At 39.2% G+C, this 25,612-nt stretch overlaps 1 protein-coding gene across 3 annotated transcripts in view; it reads right to left on the bottom strand.

Moving 5' to 3' along the window:
* Window positions 1-6,976: 6,976 nt before the first annotated feature.
* The window catches only part of KCNT2 (potassium sodium-activated channel subfamily T member 2), a 251,327-nt gene continuing 232,691 nt past the window's right edge, over window positions 6,977-25,612 (bottom strand). For 2 of the 3 annotated variants that reach the window (XM_081322303.1, XM_081322304.1), the window contains 6 exons: window positions 16,482-16,583; window positions 14,473-14,556; window positions 13,688-13,816; window positions 8,777-9,077; window positions 8,141-8,225; window positions 6,977-7,357 (listed from right to left, as the gene is read on the bottom strand). In XM_081322303.1, the coding sequence (XP_081178429.1) occupies window positions 7,246-7,357; window positions 8,141-8,225; window positions 8,777-9,077; window positions 13,688-13,816; window positions 14,473-14,556; window positions 16,482-16,583 (813 nt within the window). In that variant the 3' untranslated portion in view covers window positions 6,977-7,245. Of the gene's footprint in view, window positions 7,358-8,140; window positions 8,226-8,776; window positions 9,078-10,298; window positions 10,320-13,687; window positions 13,817-14,472; window positions 14,557-16,481; window positions 16,584-25,612 lie in introns of all 3 variants that reach the window. The other variant, XM_081322305.1, reaches the window with a different exon arrangement.

The following is a 25,612-nucleotide window of genomic DNA, read 5'->3' as shown; positions in this document are numbered from 1 at the left end:
GATGAGAAAGTGAAATGTCTTCAAGAAAAAAATCAGTTACCTTTTGAAAAAGCACTTTTGGGACCTGGATGACTGAGAATCTGCATAGACATGTACAAGATTGGAATAGCTTAGATAAGAGCCTCAGAAGGAACACTGACATAAACCCGAAAAATTTACCCATCCCAATGTCATTGTGGATGACATTCTTAAAACTCCCCCATATAGTCAGTAGGGCATTATAAAGCCTAGTGCATTGGACTGTGCTGGGTTAGCTAAAGGAAGGAAAGAAGGAAGAGTTGTGCTTCATAAAGGAAGGAAAAGTCATGCTCCATAAGAAATTCAATCAATACCTCAATACCATGTTTTCCCTGAAAACAAGACGTACCTTGAAAATAAGCCCAAGCTTGATTTTTTACATGTGCGTCCAATATAAGCCCTACCCCCAAAATAAGCCCTACTTAAGACCCCACCCACTCCATTGCACCTGGTTGCACAAGGTGGGGAAAGGCACATGACTAAAAATCAAGCTAGGCGGGGATGGGGGAGTGGAGCTGCCCCACGTGCTCCATACCCACTTACCTTAGGACAGTTGCAGCCAGGCCTCCCATGCCCTGACACCTGCCTTGCCTTTCTGGCCCACTTCTTCTGCAGCTGCTTGCCACTGCTCCTGTGTGTCGGCCCCAGCCTCAGTTTTGGTGGCAGAGAAACAAGCTCTGGAGTGATGTGCGTGTTGCCTCCTGACCTTCAGAGGCCTTTGGAAAATGGAGGCTGTGAGTGATGCGCATGAGCGGCAGCGAGTGGCCTCAGAAGAAGTGGGCTGGTGAGGTGAAGCAAGTGTTGTGGTGTGGAAGACCTGGCTGGGGCGGGCCTAAGGAAGTGGGTAAGATATCCCCCGAAAATAAGACCTGGTGCTTTCAAAACTACTCCTGACTGCTTTCAAAACTACTCAAAACAGTTCATTCAGACTGTTGGCTGAGGAATCCAGGAACATATGCCTGAAAAATCTCACCTCATTTACACTATCTAGTAGTAGGCAATCACATTTTCAAGAACTTCAAGTCCCATCAGCCACTGACAGCATGCATCTTGACAAAAAATAATGAGTGCTAAAATCGAAAGATTTCTGAGGATATCTAATTGTTTACCATTTTTACTGTCAATTCCAAATTTGGAAGTGCAAATTTGGAAACCTCCTTCTTTATATCCTCCTTCCATTAGGCATTCAAGATGGACAGTGATTAGTATTTATATGTAACTTATATGTAAGGGTGTAGGTCTATACATATGTTGTATATAACAGGGCTTTTCAACCAGTGGTACAGGTACCACCTGTGGTACATTGGCACCTGGCAGGTGGTACACAGCCATCCTAGAAAAGTGGTAGTGGGGGAGGGGAATGAGCTGAACCAGTGGCAGCACCCCACAAGCCTGAGCGAGAGATGGCTGGAGCTGCAGAGCTGTCAGGGCTCAGCGGAAGTGCCAGGATCAGCACCAGGCTCCAGCTGGAGCTCAGCACTGATCCTGGCACTTCTGAGCCCAGAAGAAGTGCCGATCAGCTGGAATGTTGCAGCATCTCCAGGGTCTTGTGATTTACATTCAGATGCTTAGCAACTGATTCATATTTATGATGGTCAGAGTGTCCCAGGGTCATGTGAAGTGACCAAAACCTGCTGCAAATCACCCAACAGATTGGGGGGGAAATAAAAACCAAACTCCCCCCCACCCCACCCCCACTGCCAACCCTCAATAGAAATTCTCACAACAATGAAAACCTTGGACAGGAGGAAGAGCGCCGCCGAGCGGGTAGGCAGGTGTATTGCTTGGCTGTAGCTAGCGGAGCACTTTTTTCAGTGCCATTGTAACTTCGAACAGTCACTAAGCGAACTGTTATAAGTCGAGGACTACCTGTACTTTATCAATTTTTTCTTTTCTTTTTTTTTTGGTCATCAAGTTTTTGACGTGTTGCTAGCTGACTGGTAGTACTCGGATGTTGCCATATCCTAAAAGTGGTACAATGGGTGAAAAGGTTGAAAAGCCCTGGTATATAATGTGTATGTTATGTATGCATACATTTTATTTATTTATTTATTTATTTATTTTATTACATTTATATACCGCCCTTTCCCGAAGGACTCAGGGCGGTTTACAGGGTGATTAAAAAACCAAGATACAAAAGTTAAAAACAAATTTTAAAAAAATTATATTTGTCCCTGCGTAAATAAAACCCCAGTTAAAATTAAGATTAATTCTCAGCCTGGGCCAGAGAGCTCGAAGAGCCAGGTCTTCAGGTCCCGGCAGAATGAACGGAGGTCGGGGGCAGTCCTCAGCTCCACTGGCAGCTGGTTCCAGAGGGGAGGCGCCCCCACTGAGAAGGCCCTATCCCTGGGTGTCGTCCGCCGGCAATCTCTTACCAGTGGCACCCTGAGAAGACCCTCCCTGTGGGAGCGCACTGGACGAAGGGAACTTGATGCTGGCAGCAGGTGTTCCCTCAGATATCCCAGACCCAAGCCATTTAGGGCTTTACCTTAGGCCATCACCAGCACCTTGAATCTCACCCGGAGGGCAACCGGGAGCCAATGCAGCTCACGGAGTAGAGGTGTTACATGGGAGTATCGGGAAACCCCCATCACAACTCGCGCGGCCGCATTCTGTACCAGCTGAAGCCTCTGAGTGGTCCTCAAGGGCAGCCCCATGTAGAGAGCGTTGCAGTAGTCTAAACGGGAGGTCACGAGCACATGAGTGACTGTGTGTAGGGCATCTCGGTCCAGATAGGGTCACAACTGGTGCACCAGGCGAACCTGGGCAAAAGCCCCCCTGGTCACAGCTCCTATATGGTCTTCAAAATTGAGTCGTGAATCCAGGAGGACGCCCAAGTTGCGAGCCCTATCAATGGGGGGGTAACACCTCACCCCCCCATCGTTAGAGATGGAATAGTCTGGTTGACCCGAGATGCCGATATGCACAGCCACTCAGTCTTGGCGGGATTGAGACGAAGCCTGTTTCTCCCCATCCAGACCTGGACCGCCTCCAGGCAACGGGTCATCACGGCAAGGGCATCGCTGGGTTGGTTCGGGGTGGAAAGAAAAAGTTGGGTATCATCAGCGTACTGATGATACCCCACCCCGAAACCACGAATGATCTCACCCAGCGGTTTCATATAGATGTTGAACAGGAGGGGCGAGAGAACCGACCCCTGAGGAACTCCACAAATGAGAGGCCTCGGGGTGGATCTCTGCCCTCCCGCCAACACCGACTGCGAACGGCCCAGGAGATAGGAGAACCACCATAAAACGGTGCCTCCCACTCCCAACCCCCTGAGATGCCGCAGTAGGATACCATGGTCGATGGTATCAAAAGCCGCTGAGAGATCTAATAGGACCAGGACAGAGGAGCAACCCCTGTCCCGAGCCCTCCAGAGATCATTCACCAGCACGACCAATGCCGTCTCCGTGCTGTATCTGCGCCTGAAACCCGATTGGTACGGATAATCAGTTTCCTCCAGGAACAGAGGAAGCTGATGCGCCACCACACTCTCAACAACCTTCGCCAAAAAGCGAAGGTTGGAGACTGGACGATAGTTATTTAAAACAGCCGGGTCCAGGGCAGGCTTCTTGAGGAGGGGTCTCACCACCGCCTCCTTCAAGGCGGCAGGGAAGACACCCTCCTTCAAAGAAGCAGTTATTACTGCGTGGAACCAGCCTCGTGTCTCCTCCCGGGCCGCATAAGCTAGCCAGGAGGGGCACGGATCCAACAAACAGGTGGTGGAGAGCCATTTTGAGAGCCAGCAATTAAATTTCATTTTTAATGTGTGCCATTGGGGCCACAGTAAAAAAAATCACAATAAAGGTTATCTATCAGTATTAAGCCAGCATTTAGAATTTTGTTTAAAAAGGATAAGCAGAGGCAGCATGCATTTGGGGAGATGATTTTTCATGACATTCACTAAAAATGATTCTAAGAACACTTTGTAACCTTTTTTTTAAAAAAATGCTTTTTAAAAATAATTTTTGCATTGCCAAAATATTTAATGTTCACTTTATTTTTAGCCATCCATTTCAATCCAGTATCATTTCCTTGTGCAAGGTATCAAGAAGATTGCATGTTCTGTATCATGCATCCTGCTATGCTGAAAATGCAGATGGTTTTCAGGCTGGGGGCTACACTTGGTTTCTGTGTGATATACAAAACTTGCATACAAGAAAGTATGTGGGAGCCAGAACAAAAAGTAGATGGAGTTATAACAAAAACTAAATTTAATGCAACCAAAATGATCATCCCACCTATACTTTCTTGTGCTTTTCTGAGCACAGAAAAGCAAAGAATTCACAGGTGTACCCTTGAGAATGTTAACAACTGAAGCAATTGACAAAGCCATGTTGGATACTTATGAGAATCCTAGTGGCAAGTTCAAAATTTACTAAAAAATGTATCACTATTTTATTCCATAAACTGAACTATTTGTGTACATATAACATCCCTTTTTCACAAATGGACACCGAGGAAAAGTGAGCTTACAGTGCCAAGAGGTGATAAGACAGATGCAATTCTCATGTATCCCTGAGAATTACATGCCTCAATGCTTCACAATTACAATGTTTTCTCAGCCAGTAACTCCTGAGGGTGCCCTAAGGCTGTATTTCTGGAAGAACTGATATAATTTTTCTTTGCTGTTTATTGCTAGAAAAGCTAAACACCATTTTCTTTAAGTCAGAAGGTAAAAGCTATGGATGAGCAGGAAGTAAATGATATCCACTGTGAATTCTTCTATTGAAATATGGCTAAAATATTTTTTTCTTAAAAGAGCTCTCTTAGTGATGTGCAGGGAACATACAAAAATTCAGAGGTTTTACAACACCATACTTATGCAAAATGTGCTCAAGAGACACTCTTCCTATATTTATCCATACTTTTGGTCATTACATAACTGTTCTGGGCAATTTTATTTACCTACCCTGAAATGGGTAATTTTATTTATCTACTGTGTTCACACAGTGTCAAAGTTCTGTCAATGATATGATAGTAATCACCATCTTGTCATTTTGAGTCCACCCCCTCAGCAACATCCATTCACTACCATTTCTAATGCTTTGCCCAGCAATCCAAAATCGGTGTAGTTTCATAACTCCATCTAGGTATTAAGTTTTCAGATAAACCACTTCTGAAACAGCAGGTAATAGCCAAAGCATTTTGTGATAAAGGCCACAGTCACATCTTCCAAAGAAGCTAAGAAAACCTCCACTGCTTTAAAACATAATCTTTTCAGTCTTTTTCTAAAAATACACACACCTATGTAAGTATTTTGGCTTCAACTGACAAATGGAGAGGGGGAATTGTGTAGAAATCATTACAGATTAGAAGGAAAATTCTACTTAAGAAAATGGCTTTTATTCATTCACACATTTGACAAATGAAAAATAGAGAAATAAAGAAATTATCAGTGCATGTGGCTGGAATCATAGCTGCTTCCTTACAATGAATACAACAACCATTTAAAATGCCATCAAATGCAGTAAACAATCATCACATGCATGAATAATTTAGTTGAGCAATTTTGGCATCATATGATTTGTGCACATAAACTCGTAGCAGTTTTTTTCAAATAATAAAGAAAACATAACCTGTACATTTAATGTGAATAAGCTAAAACAACTCTCAGTCTTGTTCCTAACTTACTCCTCTGTCCTATGTGTGTAAGCTGTTATATTAATGAATAATATAAAGCAAATAAGCTTACATATTAACTAATGTTATGGAAGTAAAAATTATATAAACATCCCAACTCACATTAGAAACTTTGGATGATACTTTTAAAAAGGCTGAGGGCTGTGCAGCCAGATTCTATCAAAATCTGTAAAGAGAGATGATACCATTCACATGGCTACATTTAAAACCAAGATAGTATGTGGCATATCACTGGCCATCCGAAGTGACTCTTGCAATTCTACAACAGACATTATTACTAAAGCTCAGTCAAAAACATGATCCCTGTTTTTAACTTTTGCTTGCCAGATTTCCACCTCTTGTTCAATAAGATTAGAAGCTAATGAGTCTTCATACTAACCACTCTTCATGTATACACAATACACACTGGAATTTGTATTCAAGACTAAAACTGTTGGTTTACACTAAACCAAAAATAAATAAATAAAAATCTATGGATTGCTTTGGGAATCCAAGTCTTTTCTCCCAGAGAAACTGTCATCTCCTTACTCCAGAAATCTGGAGATATACAGTATAATACTTGTTTTCTGTTTTGACATTCCAAGTGACATTCCATACCATCAAAAGAATAGAATGGGTAATCATCCCAAAGCACCTGCAATGCTATATCTTCAGACAGCCCACTTGCTATGTCTTCAGCCATCTTTAATAGTCCTTAATTTAGCGATAGGTATTGCACTCACAAATAAACTTTTTTTTTCAAAATAACTTGGTGTTTTCAGTGAATCCTACAAAATCTTCCAAATTCCTCCTTTGTGTACAAATTTTAATAAATATGCAAAGGCAATTGGTTTCCATACCATTTTCTTTAGATTCTTAGCATTTGGGATGTATTTTCCATTTTTTTGTTTGTGAAATGTATACTTGCTCTAAATGTTTAATAGTGTGGGGGGGAAAGGTGTCAAATTGAAGCAAACAATGGTTTGAAAATAGCATGGAATTAAACATTCTGGAAAAAATATATGTTTTGTATAAAAATACAATGGGCTAAAGGAGGCAATAAAATACACGGGTGATAATTATTGCTCAAAGCTTAAGCAAGCAACAAACTTACTGAGCTTTCATTTGGAATTCCAATTTTAAGATAGTAGAAAAGGGAATTCTCTGAACCTTCCTTACATTATTATTTTATTTGCATGAACCAGAATTTTATAAATCTGGAATCCAGTACTTACAATATGCACTATGATGTGGTCAGAAATGGCTGCAGAGTTGTTAATTGAAACCAAAATAAGAAACATGATTTTGAGCACAGCATTATCATTTTTTCTACTTTTTGTTAGCAAACCATGGCATATTTGCTTAGACTTTTCATAGTTCTGCTATTTTAATTCCAAGATCTGAATAAATTATTTTAAAAAATCTCAGATAGTTTTTCAGAATCATTCCTATAATTTCAATAAAATAGTTGTTCTATTAACATCCATTGTCTATTATATCCCAATTCTCAGAAGAGTCCAGTTATACTAAATTCATCATCACTCTATTCCAAAACAGTTATTTGTATAAAAATGTCTTTCCATCACTGAACTGTGTGATGTATCAAAGTTGTGTTTCTTCTCTGCTGTCTTGTCCAATGACATTGCAGAAACTGTTTTTCTGGCTGGATGTACTTTTCGGAACATATGACAGTGGATCTGGGCGGATCAAGTATCTAAACACAACAAAGAAAGACCATTCTCATTCATCAAGTATAACAAGAAAAAAAAATCCAGATGAACAGAATATTCTACTCTAAATTCTGGAAATATACATTAAACATGCTAGAATAATTTTTACTCTGGACTAACTAAAAATACTTCTGTAACTGATGATTACAAACAACATGTTTAAAAATATTATATATATATATATATATATATATATATATATATATATATATATATATATATATATATATATATATATATATATATATATATATATATATATATATATATATATATTATATATATATTAGATAATCAAACAGTGAGATCTAACAATTCACATTAAATGGGAATTTCTCCAAACCTAAAGATCCTATTAAACAATGCCTTGCCCATCATTAAAACCTTGTGAAGTGTTTTTGTTGTGTTGTTTTTGAGCTAGGCAACAGTACATTATTCCATTGGCTCTAATCCAGATTCTACTTTGCCTACTTTCCAAAGGCAGTTAAAATATAGAATAAACAGTGATTCCTTTCTTTAGCTGGATATGTGAATAAAAAAAATAACCAGGAATTTTTTAAAAAAGTACTCAATGGCAGTGGGTGTGATTGCCACAATCACCAGGATCATCCAAACAAATAGAAATGGGAAAAAAGTGAAGAGTTTTATTCTTTGGAAAATTTAATGTCAACGTTAAAAGGTCGGGGGGAGGGGGGAGATTTGTGTTTTTTTAAAAAAATCTTACATGAAAGTAGAAATCAGAAGTCTGGCAAATACTATGTACTTACACAACATCATTCAGCTCAAGTCGGGTGTCTGGAGAAGGATTGATTAAAATGTATGAAAGGGTGTTTTGGTGATCATTCATTTCATCTACAAGGGAGAGGAGAGAATATAAAACGTGTTTTGAATAAATGATCATAACATTACTCAGATGAAAAGGTCACGTTTCAACCAAACATGGTCAAATCATAAGCAATGTTATATTTTTGCATTAAAAAAACAGCAAGGAAAGACAGAAAAGCAAAAAAAAAAGACATAGCTGTGTGACTTTGGCCTGGTTACTCTCCTTCAGCCCTAGGGCAGTCTCCAAGAGTCCAGATGGACTTGAAGGCATGTACACACTGTAGGTGAAAATTAATAGGAAGGTCATGCATGCATATTGAAAGACATATGTTCTAATATGTTCTACAAGAGATGAATATATAAATGTATGAAAAATTGTCAATTTGTACATTTGATTTTACCTGAAATACTTAGTTACCCGTAATAGAAGGTGACTTTTACCCATGATTGCTAAATTTTCTTAGGAACTTTTGATGAGAAAATATTAACCATTCTAGTCTTGATCCAATGAGCTTTCCTAACATTCATCTATCTCCCCTATATGTACATTGATGTGGGTGTATATCACAGTATCCTACCATATCCTGCTGTTGAGAGTCCCAGATGTTTCATTCTGTTTTTCACCAGTTCAGCTAATTCTTGTCTTTCTGACCTTCTATAAAGATTCATTCTCTGCTGACTTATTTTCTCTGCTGTTTTTGCTGAATGCTTTGGTACTTTTCTGCTCAGCCGCCGAGCCCACTGCATGCTTTTTCGTCTTAACAAAGGATGATCTGACTGATCACTTGATGTTGAGTTACGGTGGTTGCTGCGGTAGTTACATTGTTCTTTACTATCCTTGGTGTCCTCCCACTCTTCCACGCTGATAGAAATTTGAGACTTCAAAGAGAAAACCATAATAGAAATTAAATTCTTTGGGGAACTCTTTTCCACCAAATAAGTAATCTTGCCTTAAGTTTCTTATGTTATTTCTCATTCTTCATTTTCTTGATTCCAATCTTACTAGCCTAGCCCAGTGGCTCTCAACTTTTTCTTCACCATGGACCCTCCTTTAAAAACCTTTTGTGGCCATGGACCATGGTCATGGACTCCCGAGATTATCTCAAAATTTAAATTATAACATTTATTCAAGTTTTCAAGGACCCCCGGTGATGACACTGTGGGCCCCCAAGGGTCCTTGGGGACCATGGGTTGAAAACCACTGGCCCAGCCAATATCCACTACTATGATATCACAATATGAATTATGCAAAGGAAAACATGTGTTTATGCATTTGATACTTGCTTAATCAATATTACGCAATTATATATAAAAAGCCAAGTATGTTTACATGTACATTTATATAAATTCGTAACTTATTCTTATTTTTGTACATGCTAATGCTGTGCCTAAATTATGTCCACACACACACACACACACACACACACACACACGGAGCCAAACACTGAAGATTCATGAGTTTCTCTTCATGAATTTTTCCATTCTACTATCATGGCCACTCCATCCCTCCACTCCTTAATATGAAATACAGTATATGTAAATCTATGTATTCAAGGAAGTTAAATCATACCCCTGCTTTTAACAGGGTCAGTATCTATGTGCAGAAGCAGTGTAGTAGCTCAAAAAACCCACACATATCTACCTATCTGCTTAGTTATGTTGAACACATAATCCTGAGAACTCTTAAATATGCAATACAGTAAAGGTCACTATAACTATGACCTATACTGTAAACTATTGACGAAATGAAACTATTTAGAAGAAATTCCTGGCAGGGATTAGAAGCATACAGTCTTTTTCTATATGACAGTTTAAACATTTTATTGCAAGATCCAAACTGGGTTGGTCACCAAAACCACAGGTTTACTCTTCTGACCTTTTGGACTTGTTCTGGAGCCCATCTTCAAGGAACTGTAGAACCCTGAAGATATAGGTCCAGCATAAGTCCAAAAGCATGAAGAGTAAACTTCTGGTTTTGGTGACTGACCCAGATTGGATTTTGCAACATTATCCTGGAACACGTATATTTGCCTTCATTTGTTAAAGTTTGTTTTTTTTAGGCCAACACAAACGACATAGTAACACGTCACAGATACTTACTTGTGAAGCAATTTCTCGAGACTGACAAAAAATGGAAGTCAGAAGGAGGAAAGAAAACAAAAAACCATTCAAACAAAAGTTTCCAAACAAAGAAAACACATAGACAATTTCATGATATTATGATTGTACAAGGAAATATAGTGTTATATCCTTGTATAGTATGACATTTGCATGACACAACTTCAAGTTTGAATACAGGATAAACCACCTGATTGACCAAATTTCTTAATTGTCTTTCCACTTTTTTCTACCAGCCATGATATGATTCTAAATCAGTGTTTCTCAACCTTGGCCATTTTAATAAATGTGGACTTCAACTCCCAGAATTCTATAGCCAGCCATGGTAATTGGGGTTGTAAAAGATCAAATTCCTATTGAAATTTATTGTAAACATGACCAAGAATGTAATAAAGTTAGTGGGCTTTTTACTAATAAATGCTTATAGCAATTTTAATATCAAAAAAATTGTGCAATTTTTTTTACATTAAATCTTAACAAAGAGGGAAGTAAGTTCATTAAAACAGTGAAGCCTTCATATTATAGACTAAGACTCTTGCCTCAGTAAATAATATTTGAATGGACAATTAAAAATACAGTTACTTCAAAATTTCCTTAAGCACTTGAGAAAACATATCCTTGAATTAACTTCTATGACAGTTGAACTGAATTCTAATATAAGAATAATTATTCCTGTATTTAATATATAAATGAGATTATTCTGTTTCCACATTTCACTGTTACAATCCATTCCAGTCATGCAATTTATGCATTTGCAAGTAATTTAAAATGGTAACTCAGGCAAATAATGCCAATTTCACACATAAAATAACAGATTCAAATTAAATACTATGCTACATAGTTGAGATAATAAAATTATTCCCAGCTAGAATGTTTTAGATTGTAGGTGAAGGTCCATATGATTGTATGCTCTTCATAATATAATAAAATATATTACATGGAAGAGATTAAGACAGGCATCCCATGACATGCCAGACTGCATATGACTAGACGGACAGACAGACATGTTTTCTGGGATTATGAATTAGGACTGGACACAAGAAGGGAGCTGTTGCATACAGAAGATCAGGGTGTATCCTCTATTTTCCCAAAGTACAAGACATAGAAGAATAAATTTTATGTTACAGAACAGTAGATTCCTTCTGAATGTTGGGGAAAACGTCCTTATGTTACAAGCAGTTCAATAATGGGGCCAGTTATCCAGGGACTGCTGTGCTTCCCCTCACTGCATCAGTTTGAGGGGAGACTAGACAGGCATCTGCTAGCATGCTTTAATCTGGATTCTTGCACTGGGCAGGCAATGGGCCTGGTGATTCCCTTTCATTATAAAAGTTTACCATTAAAATGAAACAAGTTTAACAAAACTGAGATACTGAAAGAAAAGAAAAGAGAAAAGAAAAGAAAAGAAAATATTTATTAGGGTTAGAATTAATATTCCTACTCAGCATAGGAATATCAAGAATAGAGGGATGCAATGCTAGCATCAGTACCCATGACTGCACTATTCTAGTCCTCATCCAAATGGGTGGATCATTTACACAGACCTGTATTAATGGATGCTTGTAATACATGAACTAAAGAAGTATTTCAGCTACCAAGAGTTTTTACAAAGTGATGCCATACACATTATGACAAATACATAAAGATACATTATCAAATCCTATGAACTACTAAGTCATAACGAGAGCCAGTTTGGTGTAGTGTTAAGGCACTAGGCCAGAAACTGGGAGACTGCAAATTCTAGTCTTGCCTTATCACAAAGCAAGCTGGATGATCTTGCCAGTCATTCTTTCTCAGCCCTAGGAGGAAGCAATGACAATGCAGTAGGATTATGTACTTGAGAATACATAATTCTGCTTTAATTCATGAAAACTTGTCTCACTCTAAGCAATTTAATATTCATTTAATACTAAATACGAGCTCAAGCAAGCCTAGGGAAAAATACCAAACTGTGCAGACAAGTTGGGCTACTTGACCAAAATATTTTCTATATCATAGTTATAAAGCCATTACAGTTTGCATAATCATGGCATACTCCACTTCTTTATATGCTGAAGTGAAATACAACAGTTATGTCTTCCAAACAAACTTACATAACTATGGATCCCCCACCCTCCTTGCTGTCCTGACTTTTCATTTCAATTTATATTTCTTACAATATCACTGTTGCTATATCTCAAGGTAGATGTCTATAAAAACAAGAACTTTATATTTACTATGACTAAATTAAATAAGCATATTTTTATTTTATTTTTATGGTGGCATAATCCAATAACAACATCAAATCAGCTGATTTCTCTATACAGTCTCTTAATCATCCCTTTCTCCTCCCCAATGATTAGTAGTTATTTAATCATCGAAACACTGGTATTTATTCCACTAAATATTGCTTCTAAAGATTTGAGAAATAGCACAAGTTTTGGAAGAGAACTTTGAGAGTTTCAAAAATTTGAAGGCTTTTGGTATATTTTTTTTCTCATTTGAAAACAAGATGTGAAGATATTTTGCATCTCATCCAGGAAACTTCTTCAGCTGAAGAACTCTCTGGATGAGAAGCAAAACATCTTCAAAGAAAAACAAGGAAGTCCAGTTGCCTCTTGAAAAAGCACCTTTGGGACAACCATGATCTGGAGGACTGAGAATCTCCATAGACATTTCATGGAAGTATGCTCTGGATGCATTGTATAGGCCTCTTCAGATGTGCTCTTAGAATTTTCATGGAAAGTGTTTTACTTGCACATGTCAATTTGTAAGAATAACTATGCATATGAGGACAAAGGGGAATAAATCCAGCTTTGACCTCTTTCACTATATACTCAAATATTCTTGTAGAAACTGTAAATAAATTCATATGTGCATGGTTTTTCAGTAACTGAATATGAGCCGAATGATTCCCAATAGAGATTCAGGATATATAGCTTTCTTCTAGCAGAATTTATCAGAAAAGAAGAAAAGCCAGAGCAGAGAATCATGTAAACATATTGTTCTGGAAACAGAGCACTTGGACCTAAACCAATTTATATCTTGCACCTTGGCAAAACAATTTGTGAACTATTAATGTAGAATATGTACATGATCCCAAAACACATAATGGATACATGTCAGAGGCTAAAATCAATTCTGTGTGAAGCATATTCATGGCATGTCAACAAGTATTTTAAGACATATGATGCCCCTTCATATTTTATGTGTACCGTAAAATAGAAGCATTCTATAATGGATAAATACAATCACATAACAAAATATCAGTCAATATGAGGGAAAAATAAGCGAAATATTGCTAAATAAGATTAGACCCCCACAAATCATTACAAGTATTTCATGGGTCGCATTCTTTACAAAAGTCTGCATGAAAATGAAAATGTCCAAACCTCAGATGTCACTAATTTCTGTGATTCGGTCCTGTAGATTCCTATAGGAATATCTCCAGTCGAAGAACAAAGTTTCTGATAAAGTCTGGCATATGTTCTGATCCACAAATCATCTTCTGTGATTTTCATCTAAGCAATAAGAACAGAAACAGAACAGCGCACATTACTGATTTATTTATTCAAACAGAATCACCCAAAATATTACAATAAGCAACAAATCTTACAAAGCAAAGCATTATTTATTGTACTCTACAGTCCTTCAGTCCTTCCTGAGTATAATATATGATATCAATCCAGGAACAGATTCCAGAAATGTGCAGTTTTTGCAAGTATCATATATCACAAGGCAAACAAAGTACAGCAGGAAAAGTGCAGCTTGTGACTGAAAAAAACCATCACAAATCTTGTCCTTTTTATTGTTATAGGTACTATTTAAATTTAAATGAAATCCTTCAGAAAAAAAAGTGGTTTGATATGACTGCTTTGAAAGTGGCTTCAGTCTGTCTCTGCAAATACAGTTCTTTTTCTTTGCTTACATCTCTACCTTCCATGTATGTCCAGCTTTGCATCCCCTCACCTTCTTTCCCTCTCAACACCTTAGAAAGAACTTGTCTTTACAATAACAAATATGTAAATGCTTTGCAAGTAGTCCTTTTGAACACATTTTCTGTCAATAAAGAAATGGCAACCATTCATTCATAGAGACAGTACCCAACTACCCCCTGCAGAGGAAAAAGAGCAAAATGGGATGCAGAATTTAAAACAGTTTGAAAGTGTTAACTCACAGAACAGAGAAATCCAGATCCTGGTGTAGTATCTAGTCCCAGCAGAAGTCTAGTGATAGAGATCATATAATCCTTAACGAATGACTAAAGATTTAAAATAATATAAAAAATATTTGAAACATACATCATTAATATTCACAGAAAGAAAGTGTACATACAACATTGCCATTTTTGTGTGTGTGGGATGTTCATTTGATACGGAGAAACCTGGCTTTATGACTGATACAATGCCTGTCTTTTGAAAGCTACACATGTGCTATACCCATAAAATGACTTCTTTCTCCAAATTTGGCCAAAAAAAAAAAAAAACTTCTTTTCCAGGTTTCTAGTACAGTTCATCTTTTAATTCATACAGTATGGTCTAAACTGGCCCTCGTACACTGACAACATAAAGATCTCAGTTAACTCAAACCTTGGAGAGTTCCTAGCCTTGTGCATGGACAAAAATGAACTACTTAAATAACAGAAAGTTACCCTAACTACCCCTTTGCATTCCATTGCAGAGACTCTAGGTAGGAACAAGAGAAAGGGTGCCCAAAGCAAAACAAGGAGAAAATAAAGCCTAAAATGGCTTTTATACATTTAAAAGACGTTGACTCATTATTCAATTATGTATAAACATAATTGAATAATGAGTCAACGTCTTTTAATTGAAAAACAAGCCTGCAAGAAAAAGTAGGTAGTTTCTGGTATAATAATACTAGATGGAAGTAAACACATTTTTTTTAAAAAAAGAACAAGGGATTGGAGACCTGATTGGCTTACAAGAATGTTGCAAAATGTTGTTTCAAAGTGTAAAGCCAGATAGATTTTCCCTGTTGGAATGGTGGAACTATTTTTAAGTCAGGGAAATAATACATAGTCAAATGGTGAATGCCTTGGGCCTAATCCAATCCTACTATATCCTAGACCTGTCTTTTTCTTGTACTTTTTTTAAAATGGTGAAAAAAGCCCTATGTGTTAATGCAGTTTGATAAGAGGCCCAGACTCATGAATGTAATGTTTGTGTGGAGTAAGCTGTCTTTCTGTGCAGTAAAACTTGTACGCTAGTTTTCAAAACTATAGGGTTTTTTTTAACTGATAAGCTCCTGTTTTTCAAAATGTTTCCATTTAAACAAATAATCAGCTTTGGAAAATATAAGAATACAGTTTAGTTTCTCAGAGATGAAACTCAGGTCAGGAAAAAAAAATCAGCATCATTTTTATTGCTAATGGCACCAAACATCTGAAGTCTAGATGTGCTATGATGGGGTTGTTTGAAATCTCATAGCTCCCTAAGCACAACTCAGAAGCAGCATATTCATTAACTCTGTGGTAAGTACTGTGATGAAAAATGAATATCTTGAAACTGTCTGTGTTGCATGCCCAGCTTTTGTTCCCCTGACCCTAATTTTTGAAAAATAGTCTCCTGTTTAGTTCACATGCTGGAACGAGATAGCTGTTTGGTTGCAGTTTTATTAGTATAGATATATTGGGCTATATTAAAGCAATCCTAGAAGTTAAAAAATGATACATATATATGTATGATTTCTCCATGGGTGCACTAGTATGTTTACACAGCACATTCAAATATTTAAACAAATATACAACATGACTGAGCATTAGGAATTATTCATTATTACTGGAAAATCCCAAGAGTTATACTTCTAATATACAAAAATGAAGTGTAGCATTTATAAGCTTGGAGACAGTCATGCAATAAGAGTGGTTTTCAGGTATTGGACTAAGAGTGGAGAGATCCCATTCCAGGCTACCCAGAGGAAAGAAAATTCTCTCTGCATCTTTGGACAAGGCTCTCTCTTAGTCCAATAGGAGAAAAATAGGAGGAAGGAACACTGCACATTGTCTTGAGCTCCTGATGAAAACAGGGATAAACAGAGTTCCCTCTTTCTGGCTTAACATGGCTGATAGAGGTATTCTTAAGAACACAGGAACCCAAGTGATCCTTCAGAAAATCAAAACGATTTGGGTTTTTTTTAAAAAAGAATACATTTTATCCTTCACAGTACCTGATACAGCAAGGTATCCAGCATGCTGATACTGAAAACTCTGCCAGCAGCAAAGGGCAATCGAAACATGAATGCCAGGTTAGAACCTTTCTCTCGTTCTTTCTGTTTCACATCAGAGTGAAATGTGTGGAGGGAATTGGGGGGGGGAGGAGAGGGGAGAAGGTGTTTGGAGAGGAGGAACAAAAAGAGACAAAAAGACATTGGCAACATTTAAATAAATTGCACTTGGGGGGGTGTCGATGGGAAACATCACTGCCACAGCAAACATCTCCTTAGTCCTTACTGTAAATGCATTAATTCACTACTCAAGGCAGTAATGGTGTATCTCAAGAACATTTCTTTGCTTCCAGGACCCAACATTTTGAGAGTTATCTTCTGAAACAAATAAACAACAAAATAGGACACTTGTGCACACTTATATGAAGTCATGCCACCAGTGTGATACAAAGCAAATTCCAACATGAGTTAAATTATTGTGAGGCTCACCATATGAGGATATTTTTTTTTATTTTAATTCCATTTATATCCCGCCCTTTTCCGAAGACTCAGGGCGGCTTACAAGCTTAGCAGTAGCCTTCATTCTATGTACATGCCTGCTTATTAGGGCTTTCACACACACACACCCCAAGCGGCATTATTACAAAGTCAGCTTAACTGCCCCCAACAATCTGGGTCCTCATTTTACCTACCTCGGAAGGATGGAAGGCTGAATCAACCTTGAGCCTGGTGGGACTCGAACCTGCACTGATTGCAGGCAGCTGGTGTTACTTAAGGAGGCATTAGCCCACTGCTCCACCAAGGCTCTGTTGTTATGCCACTTTCCAGTCTGCAAAGAGCTAGCAAATACTTTCAATGTCATGAGCAGTGGTTTCTCTATCTCAATACTTGCCGATTCTCCACAGGAGAATCCTTGCTGAATCAGCATCTTGGCATGGTTACCTCTTTCAGTTCATGTGGGCTATAAACAGTGGTGGGATTCAAATATGTGAACAGCCAGTTCTCTGTGTGGATGCCACTTCTGGAAGTCCATTCTGGGCCTGGGCAACAAAAAATTAGCTACAGGCTCTGCCGAAGTGGTGCGAACTGGCTGAATCCCATCACTAGCTATAAACAAGACCTATAAGCCTCCACGATCAATCTCTGCAACAGAGAAAGGACATCTATACTTCTGAAGAACAGACTGGAAATGGCAGACCAGCTATTTCTTAAATAAGCTTTCTTACCATTTGATAGTAATGGCTGTAAAATTAATAACAGAAATGCGAAAACATTTCAGTTTCCTGAAATATTACATAGCTAATGATTTAAAAGTTGTAGTTTTCCCACTGAGGAATCCTTTGAGTATAAGCAAAGGTTATGGTTTCCTGTATTAATTATCTATTATTAGCACAACACTATTTTCTTTTAATGATCTCCTGAATAGGGGCTTGTTTTGTATATTTTCACATTTCAATTAAATTGACACTTAATATACAGTGTAAGAGATTTGTTTAAAAGACTTCCCTAAGGATCTTTCACTGAGAAATTTTAAATTTCAATCCATTTGTTCTTGACACCAATATTGTAGTACATGAAATATATTTTATTGCAAAAACTTATGAGCAAGAAACTATAATTTTTTAAAAAATAAAAATCATTCTCCAGAGTTTAACAATATTGAAAACAATGTTAACATATACATTGATTTGCCTTCCAGTTTGTATCTGTCTGTTATAGTAAGATATTATTGCAACCGTAACACACTACCACCAAACTAGTCATCCGTCTGGGCTGATCCCAAGTAACATTATACCCAAAGATGGAAAGTAACTATGATAAATCAAATGAAAACATGAAAAATAGGGCATTTGACTGCTTAAACATATTACAATTAACATGTTCAACCACTTTATTAATTACAAAACCAAATCTGAAATTTATCAGTATGAAAGCCTTTTTGGTTGTGGTTTTAGTTCTGTATATCAAAGAGTATAAAGCAAATGTCCTCATTATGAAACAAAAATCTATTGTTTGCTTTTGGAATAAGGGATATATTGTAATTACACTGGCTATTATCAGATTCAGATTAGATCAGAAAATTTATTATGGTCCACGATAAGGAAACAAGTCACCAAGAATATGATCCCAAACCACAATCAATTTGTAACAGTTAATAAACTGAAACATTTATATAATCTTGAGTTAGCTATGGATATATTTGATGACATAACAGCATATGTGACACAATAGCAATTGTACTTGAAGGGAGAAAACACATGCAAAGTAAATATATCACTATTTTCCTTCCAGTAAGGACAAAGGCCAGGTATTAAAACAAGCTAAGACGGAAACCTTGTGGTATTTTGCAAACTCTTCATTCTAATAAAGAAATTTATCCAAGAAAAATGTTTTCTTTAGCTTTTATATCTTTGGGTTCTTAGCATTATTTCTCTATAAAACATTATCTATCATTTGCCATTTTGCAATATATTTAACTTTACAGAAATCCAGAGAATGCAACACAGTTGTATAGTTTTATATCCAAGGTCTTCTTTCAATTTGATGAAAGTTATCGAGTGGTCTCATAAGAATTAAACTTGTCAGTTTAAGCCAGTAAGTGATCTTGCTTATCCAAATCTGTGTTTCTCCTGAAACAAATTCTGTCACCAAGCTATGAACAGATTAGCAGACTCCAAAGAAAGCCTTCAAAAGTTTGAATTGAATTATTTCTAAAGAGGAAAGTCCTTGTAGATGAAAGTATGTATGTTATATAGCAGTTTGGCAACTTTCTTGTCTTGGAAGACTCAAATGACAAAGAAAATTGGGAAACACTCTTTAAGGGGGGGAGGGAGGGAGGGGGAGAGAGAGAGAGAGAGAGAGATGTGACAGGGAGAGAGAGAGACACACACACAGAGAGAGAATGATATTTGCAGCTACACACTCCCCAGGAATTTGAAGCCTGGAAAATAAGACTATCTATGCAAGTTACCCTGCTCTAGTTTATAGCTATCAATTTGCTATCTATATTTTATTAAGCTTTTGGAGAAGACCAGCTATGGTCTTAAAATAGTTGATGATGGGTTTTGCTTCAGAACAGAAAGAGGTCAAGACCTGAAAGGTCTGTTTTCTTAGCTACTATTGTAATTTTTTTTTAAAAAATGGTCACATCAACAGCATTCAACAAAGTGGGAACCTGCCTGTTAATTACAGTTGAAGATTGAAGACTAGAATCAGAGTCTACTTGGATTAACAAATTAGACAACCATGCTTCGTATAAATTTTAATCACATCAAACCAGAAACAAAGTTTTCATACATTCATAAAATATAAATTCTGAATAGATGATTCGTTACAGCATATGAGATTTCCATGCAAGTATCAAGATTTATGACCACATATTCCAAATGGGCATTTATTCTCTTTCTAGACAGCTAAAGAAATTTAATCTTTTCCTCACTCATATTTAAATAAAAATTAAGTGTCACGTACATGTTGAAAGATTAAAGATTTGCATAAGTTTATGTACCTTCATACTTTTTGGTTGTAATTCTTTATCTTTTTCATTGCAGTTATTAATCATACAAGCTTTTGGAATATGATCATACATGGAATTGAATCAATGAGTTGGAACTAAATGCCAACCAATGAACTTCACAGAAAATATTATTTAATGCAAGCTTCATTTTTTCTAGTTGATAATAAACATTAATCCAGTTTTAATTGCAAATATTAGAACCATATTACACAGCATTTTCTTTTAAAGAAAAATTGGATTGCCCTCTATTCTTTTTGGTGAATTTCAAAATAAAAAACTACAATATTCCACAATGAATTTGATTTTATCCCATCTACATTACTCAAAGAGCAGGAGATCCTTACAAAGGTAAAAAAAGGAGGGGGAAGTGAGGCAAAAGAGCTATGGTAAAATATGGACATGTTTCTTTTTATTTTTATGTTCATTTTTGCTTATTCTACTTTGTTTTCTTTTAAAGTTTTCCTCTCTGACTGCTGTAAAGTAATAAATGATTATTTGCACTATGTCTGGGGCTGTTGTAATACTCTAAAAATACTCAGCCTCTCCCAATAATAAACCAATAGCACTTCTTTTGTTCTGAAATCAGGCTACCAGGGTAGAAAAATCACTTATTTGCTGGACTTCTTTTAACATACTGGTAGGAGTTGGAAAGACCAGAATTTTCCTTCTAAGAATAGGCTTCTTTCCATCTGTTTGTACATCTCTGATTAGAGAAAAAGATATCCGTATCAAACTATAAAACTTTGAAATAGCCACACTCCTGAAATCATAGGAGTGGACCTTAGTTTTCATTTTAGAATTATATTCCGGTAAATACTAATTGCATTTTAGTTAACTTAAACAATTGCCTATCATTTTTGCAGTTTATTTGTAAGCAGTAAAATGTGGTCTGGAATTTCTTTAACTGTTACAAAATTTACTGTAACATATTGCAAACCCTCCCTCACAACAACAGTAATAATACTGTAGCCCCATTTATATTTGTATTTAATTACTTATTGTCTCATTGTTGACAATTTTAGGGTATCATTTTATGTATCTGACAAAAGGGTCTTTCCTTCCTTCCTCCCTCCCTCCCTTCCTTCCTTTGACACTCAGCTGTACTGTTATGTATTGGGCTTAAGGGAACACCGTGAGTACTGGCATAACAGATACCACCAGGTGGCGCTGAACTGAAACTGTTGTGGCCGGGATCAGTTTTCAGCGGGAAACAGAGGTTCACCCTGATTGGTTGGATGTGTACCTGGCCAGTTATATAAAGGGCGCAGGTAACCCCTATTCCCCAGTACAGTCCCTTCACCTAATAAAGAGCTGCTATGCTGTACTCATCATCTCGGCGTCCTTCCTGCTCTCCAGAATCCACTACGCAACAGTGGCGACAAGGATGGGATCCTGCTTCACCTTAAGAGCTGAAAGTCACTAGGGGACGGCATTGCTTGCTGGAGGAAAGAGGCATCTTTCCCCCCCCCTCGACGACCGGCTAGTCACCATGCTAGCGGCCACATCGGTGGAGCAGGATTCACGGAAGCTGGATGCAGAGATGGCATGGATTGGCCAGCCCCGAGAATTCAACATCCGTCACCCCAAACGGTGGGACTCTCACCTGGGACCGGTCGAAAATTTCCTCCAGGCGAACCAGATCGCCAAAGATGGCCTGAAAGCAGTGACCCTGCTTTGCATAAGCGGGCCCACCATTTACAACTTGGCCATAAGCCTGTGCTCACTGACAACGATCAAGACCATCTCATTCCGAGACCTCACCAAGAAGCTGAACGGGCATTTCAAGCCATGAATGTCTGAGCTGGCCTGGTGGTTCCATTTCGAACAGATGGTCCAACTGCCGAGCGAATCGGTGTCGGGAGTTCATCGCGGCCTTGTGGGAGGCTGCCCACCTCTGCAAGTTCTCCAATCTGGATGAGAGGCTGCGCGACCAGCTCGTGTGCGGCCTACATGATAAGCGCCTGCAACAGAGGCTGTTCGCAAGGCCCAACCTAACCCTCCAAGATGCTCAGGACAAGATCTTGGCCAACGAGGCGGCCGGTGGTGTGGGGCAAGCGGTCCAGACCCCCCGACCCAGCAGCCCAGGAGGATCCATCCACCTCGAAGATGCTGCATACAGCGGGAGTGGAGAAGCAGAGGAGACCGGCATCGACCAGGTTCGGAGGAGGCCGGAACAATGAGTGACAACGAGGAAGCCAGGAGAGCAAGCGGAAGGCAGTTCCGTTCCCGAAATGCGCAGGCTGCGGCGGAGACCACGCACAGACAAACTGCAAGTTCCAGTCGGCCACGTGTTGGGCCTGCAGAAAATCAGGCCACATCACAGTGGTCTGCCGTAGCCATTTCCAAGAGGGCCTCCACGAGCTACAGCTGGAGGACGCGTCGCGGAATGGTACCGGGGCCCAGAAACTGACCAGCATAGGGTTTTTCGAAAGCCGGAGGGCCATCTGCTGAACTGGGGCCTGCTGGACACTTAAACCCAAATTTAAATTGGACGTCCATTTACAGGGCATTCCCTATAAAATGGAGCTTGACTCCGGCTCTGCAGTCTCAGTCATCTTGTATGAGACTTTAAAACTTATTTGCGGCCAGAGCAAGCAGTGGGTAAAATTGAGCCCCTCCAACATTATCCTCACTGATTTCCAAAATGCCCCAGTAAAAATCAAGGGGGAGGCCACCTTTTCAGTGCAGTTTAAGAGGTTCCAAGGACACTTGGATATTATTGTAGTTGAGGGCCGGAGAACTAGTCTAGTCAGGCTAGATTGGTTTGAGGCACTAGGCATAGTAATATCAGGCATCCATAGGACCCAGGGGAATAGCATTGAATCCGTCTGCAAAGAGTTGCAGACGTATTCAATAACAAGCTAGGCAGGTACACCGAGCCCCCCCATCTCCTTTAAATTAAATTCCAGTGTCCTGCCCATTAGGATTAAACCCCAGAGAGTTCCCTTTGCTCTCAAACACAAGATAGAGAGAGAGCTAGACAAACTAGTCAAACAGGGGGTCCTACAGCCGGTAGAAGGGGGAGAGTGGGAGACCCCTATAGTCACCCCCCTCAAAACTAACAGGGAGGTCAGGATCTGCGCCGACTATAAGTGTACATTAAATCGGGCCCTTAACTAACACGCTTACCTGGTCCCAACGGTCAGCCACATTCTCGCTTCCCTCCAAGGTGGCACCATTTTTGCTAAGCTAGATCTTTTGCAGGCGTACCAGCAGCTGCCGGTTACCAGGGAAACGGCAGAAGCACAAACAATAGTAACACACAAGGGAGACTTCAGGGTTAACCTCCTGCAATTTGGTTTCAGTGTAGCACCAGGAATCTTCCAGGAGGTAATGGAGCGGACTCTTAAGGGCATCCAAGGGGTATGCCCTTATTTTGATGATGTCCTCATTGCAGAAGAAGAAGTGCTGGCAGACAGACTGAGGGCAGTTTTAAGTAGGTTTCGTTCTGCAGGTCTCAAATTAAAAAGGGACAAATGCAGCATTGGGGTTGCATCCACAGAATTTTTGGGGTTTAAAATAGATGACAGTGGGATCCACCCTGCAGAATCCAAAGTGAGGGCAATTAAGATGGACCCCAGTCCCAAGAACAAGGCTGAACTGCAAGCCTTCCTTGGGCTGCTAAACTTTTACCATTCTTTCTTACCCCACAAAGCAGCAATAGCTGAGCCTTTGCACAGGCTCCTAGATAAGAAAGCTGTATGGAGCTGGACCAATGTCCACAAAAAAAGTTTCCAAACCTTAAAGGCCCTGGTTTCAAACAAGTCTACAGTCACCCACTTCATCAAAACAAAGCCCATCTGCATTGCTTGCGATGCTTCACCCTATGGAGTGGGCGCAGTACTTAGCCATCTAGAGGGAAATGGGGAACAGGTGCCCATCGCATACTACTCCAGAACCTTGTCAGGGGCAGAGAGGAACTACGCCCAGATGATGATGATGATGATGATGATGATAATAATAATAATAATAATAATAATAATAATAATAATAATAATAATAATAATAATAATAATAATAATAATAATAATTTTATTTGTATACCGCCCTTCTCCCGAAGGACTCAGGGCGGTGAACAGGGCAAATATATAAAAATACAAAAATACAAAAGTTAAGAAAGAATTAAACGAAATGCCCAAGTTATAACAATAGTTTAAAATACATTTAAAACAACAATAAAATCCAAACCCATCCCCCAGATAGACAAGGAAGCCCTGGCAATAGTGGCTGGGGTCAAAAAATTCCACGACTACCTGTATGGTAGGGAATTCACAATATTCACAGACCATAAGCCGCTATTAGGGTTATTCACCACGGTCAAACAAACCCCCCAAATTCTCTCCCCTAGGATGCTTAGCTGGTCCATATTCTTATCAGCACAACTTTAAGCTGGTTCACAAACCAGGGAAAGAAATGGGCCATGCGGATGGGTTAAGTAGACTACCCCTAGCAACCACAGAACCAGATCCGGCACCTGCTGCACAGATACTAGCAATCCAAGAGCTACCAGAATGCCCTCTTCATGCAAGGGACATAGCGACTGAGACAGCATCAGATAAAATCCTGAGCAGGGTCCAGTCTTGGGTATTCACAAGGTGGCAAGATAGGAGTCCAGGCCCAGAGTTCCAGGCGTACTTCGTAAGGAGACATGAATTGTCTGCCCATAAAGGATGCCTGTTGTGGGGTAGTAGGGTCATCATACCAGACACACTGAGGGTTAGAGTCCTACAATCTTTACACAAGGGGCACCCTGGCATAGTTTGAATGAAGGCGTTAGCTAGGAGTTATCTTTGGTGGCCAGGGTTAGACAAGGCAATAGAAGAGCAGGTACACGGGTGCTACACTTGTCAAAGGTCCAGACCCGAGATGCCCCAAGTGCCTGTCCACAAATGGGAGGAAACACATACACCCTGGTCCAGGGTCCACATAGACTACGCTGGCCCATTCCAGGGACAGCTCTTCCTAATAGTGGTAGATAGCCACTCCAAATGGTTGGAGGTAGTGCCAGTCCCCAAGATGACCACGGCCAAAACAATCCAAGTGCTGAGGGGACTTTTTGCCACACATGGTCTGCCTGACATTTTGGTATCAGATAATGGGGCTCAATTTACCACTGCTGAATTTCAGGCCTTCATGACAGCGAATTTGATTAGACACATCACATCTGCGCCCTTCCACCCGTCGACTAATGGACAAGCTGAACGCATGGTGAGAACGACCAAGGACGCACTCAGGCGCATCATCGTCGGTGACTGGCATCATAGGTTGGTGGAATTCCTATTATCCCAACACACTACACCATGCACAGCCATGGGGGAGAGTCAAGCAGAACTTCGTTGGGGCAGATGCCTCATCACCGAATTGGACAGACTTCACCCCGACAGAGTGGCTTCCAGGACAGAGCAACCCAAAACCCCTAAGCAATTACACTCTAGTGACTTGGTTTGGGCCAGGAACTACGGTCTGGGACATTTGTGGATTCCGGGAGTGGTGGTTGACAAAACCGGGCCTTTATCCTACGTAGTAGGGGTGGAGGGGGGTCGTCAGGTCAGACGGCACATAGACCAGGTCAGGAAACGGTTTCCTGAATGGTCACAGAGCAACCACCCAAAGACCA

This window comes from Vipera berus (genome assembly GCF_964194415.1).
Source record: "Vipera berus genome assembly, chromosome: 3".
In the NCBI taxonomy this organism is placed as follows: Eukaryota; Metazoa; Chordata; class Lepidosauria; order Squamata; family Viperidae; genus Vipera; species Vipera berus.
Note: the sequence above shows the minus strand (reverse complement) of the source record. Positions and strands in the feature narration are given on the sequence as shown.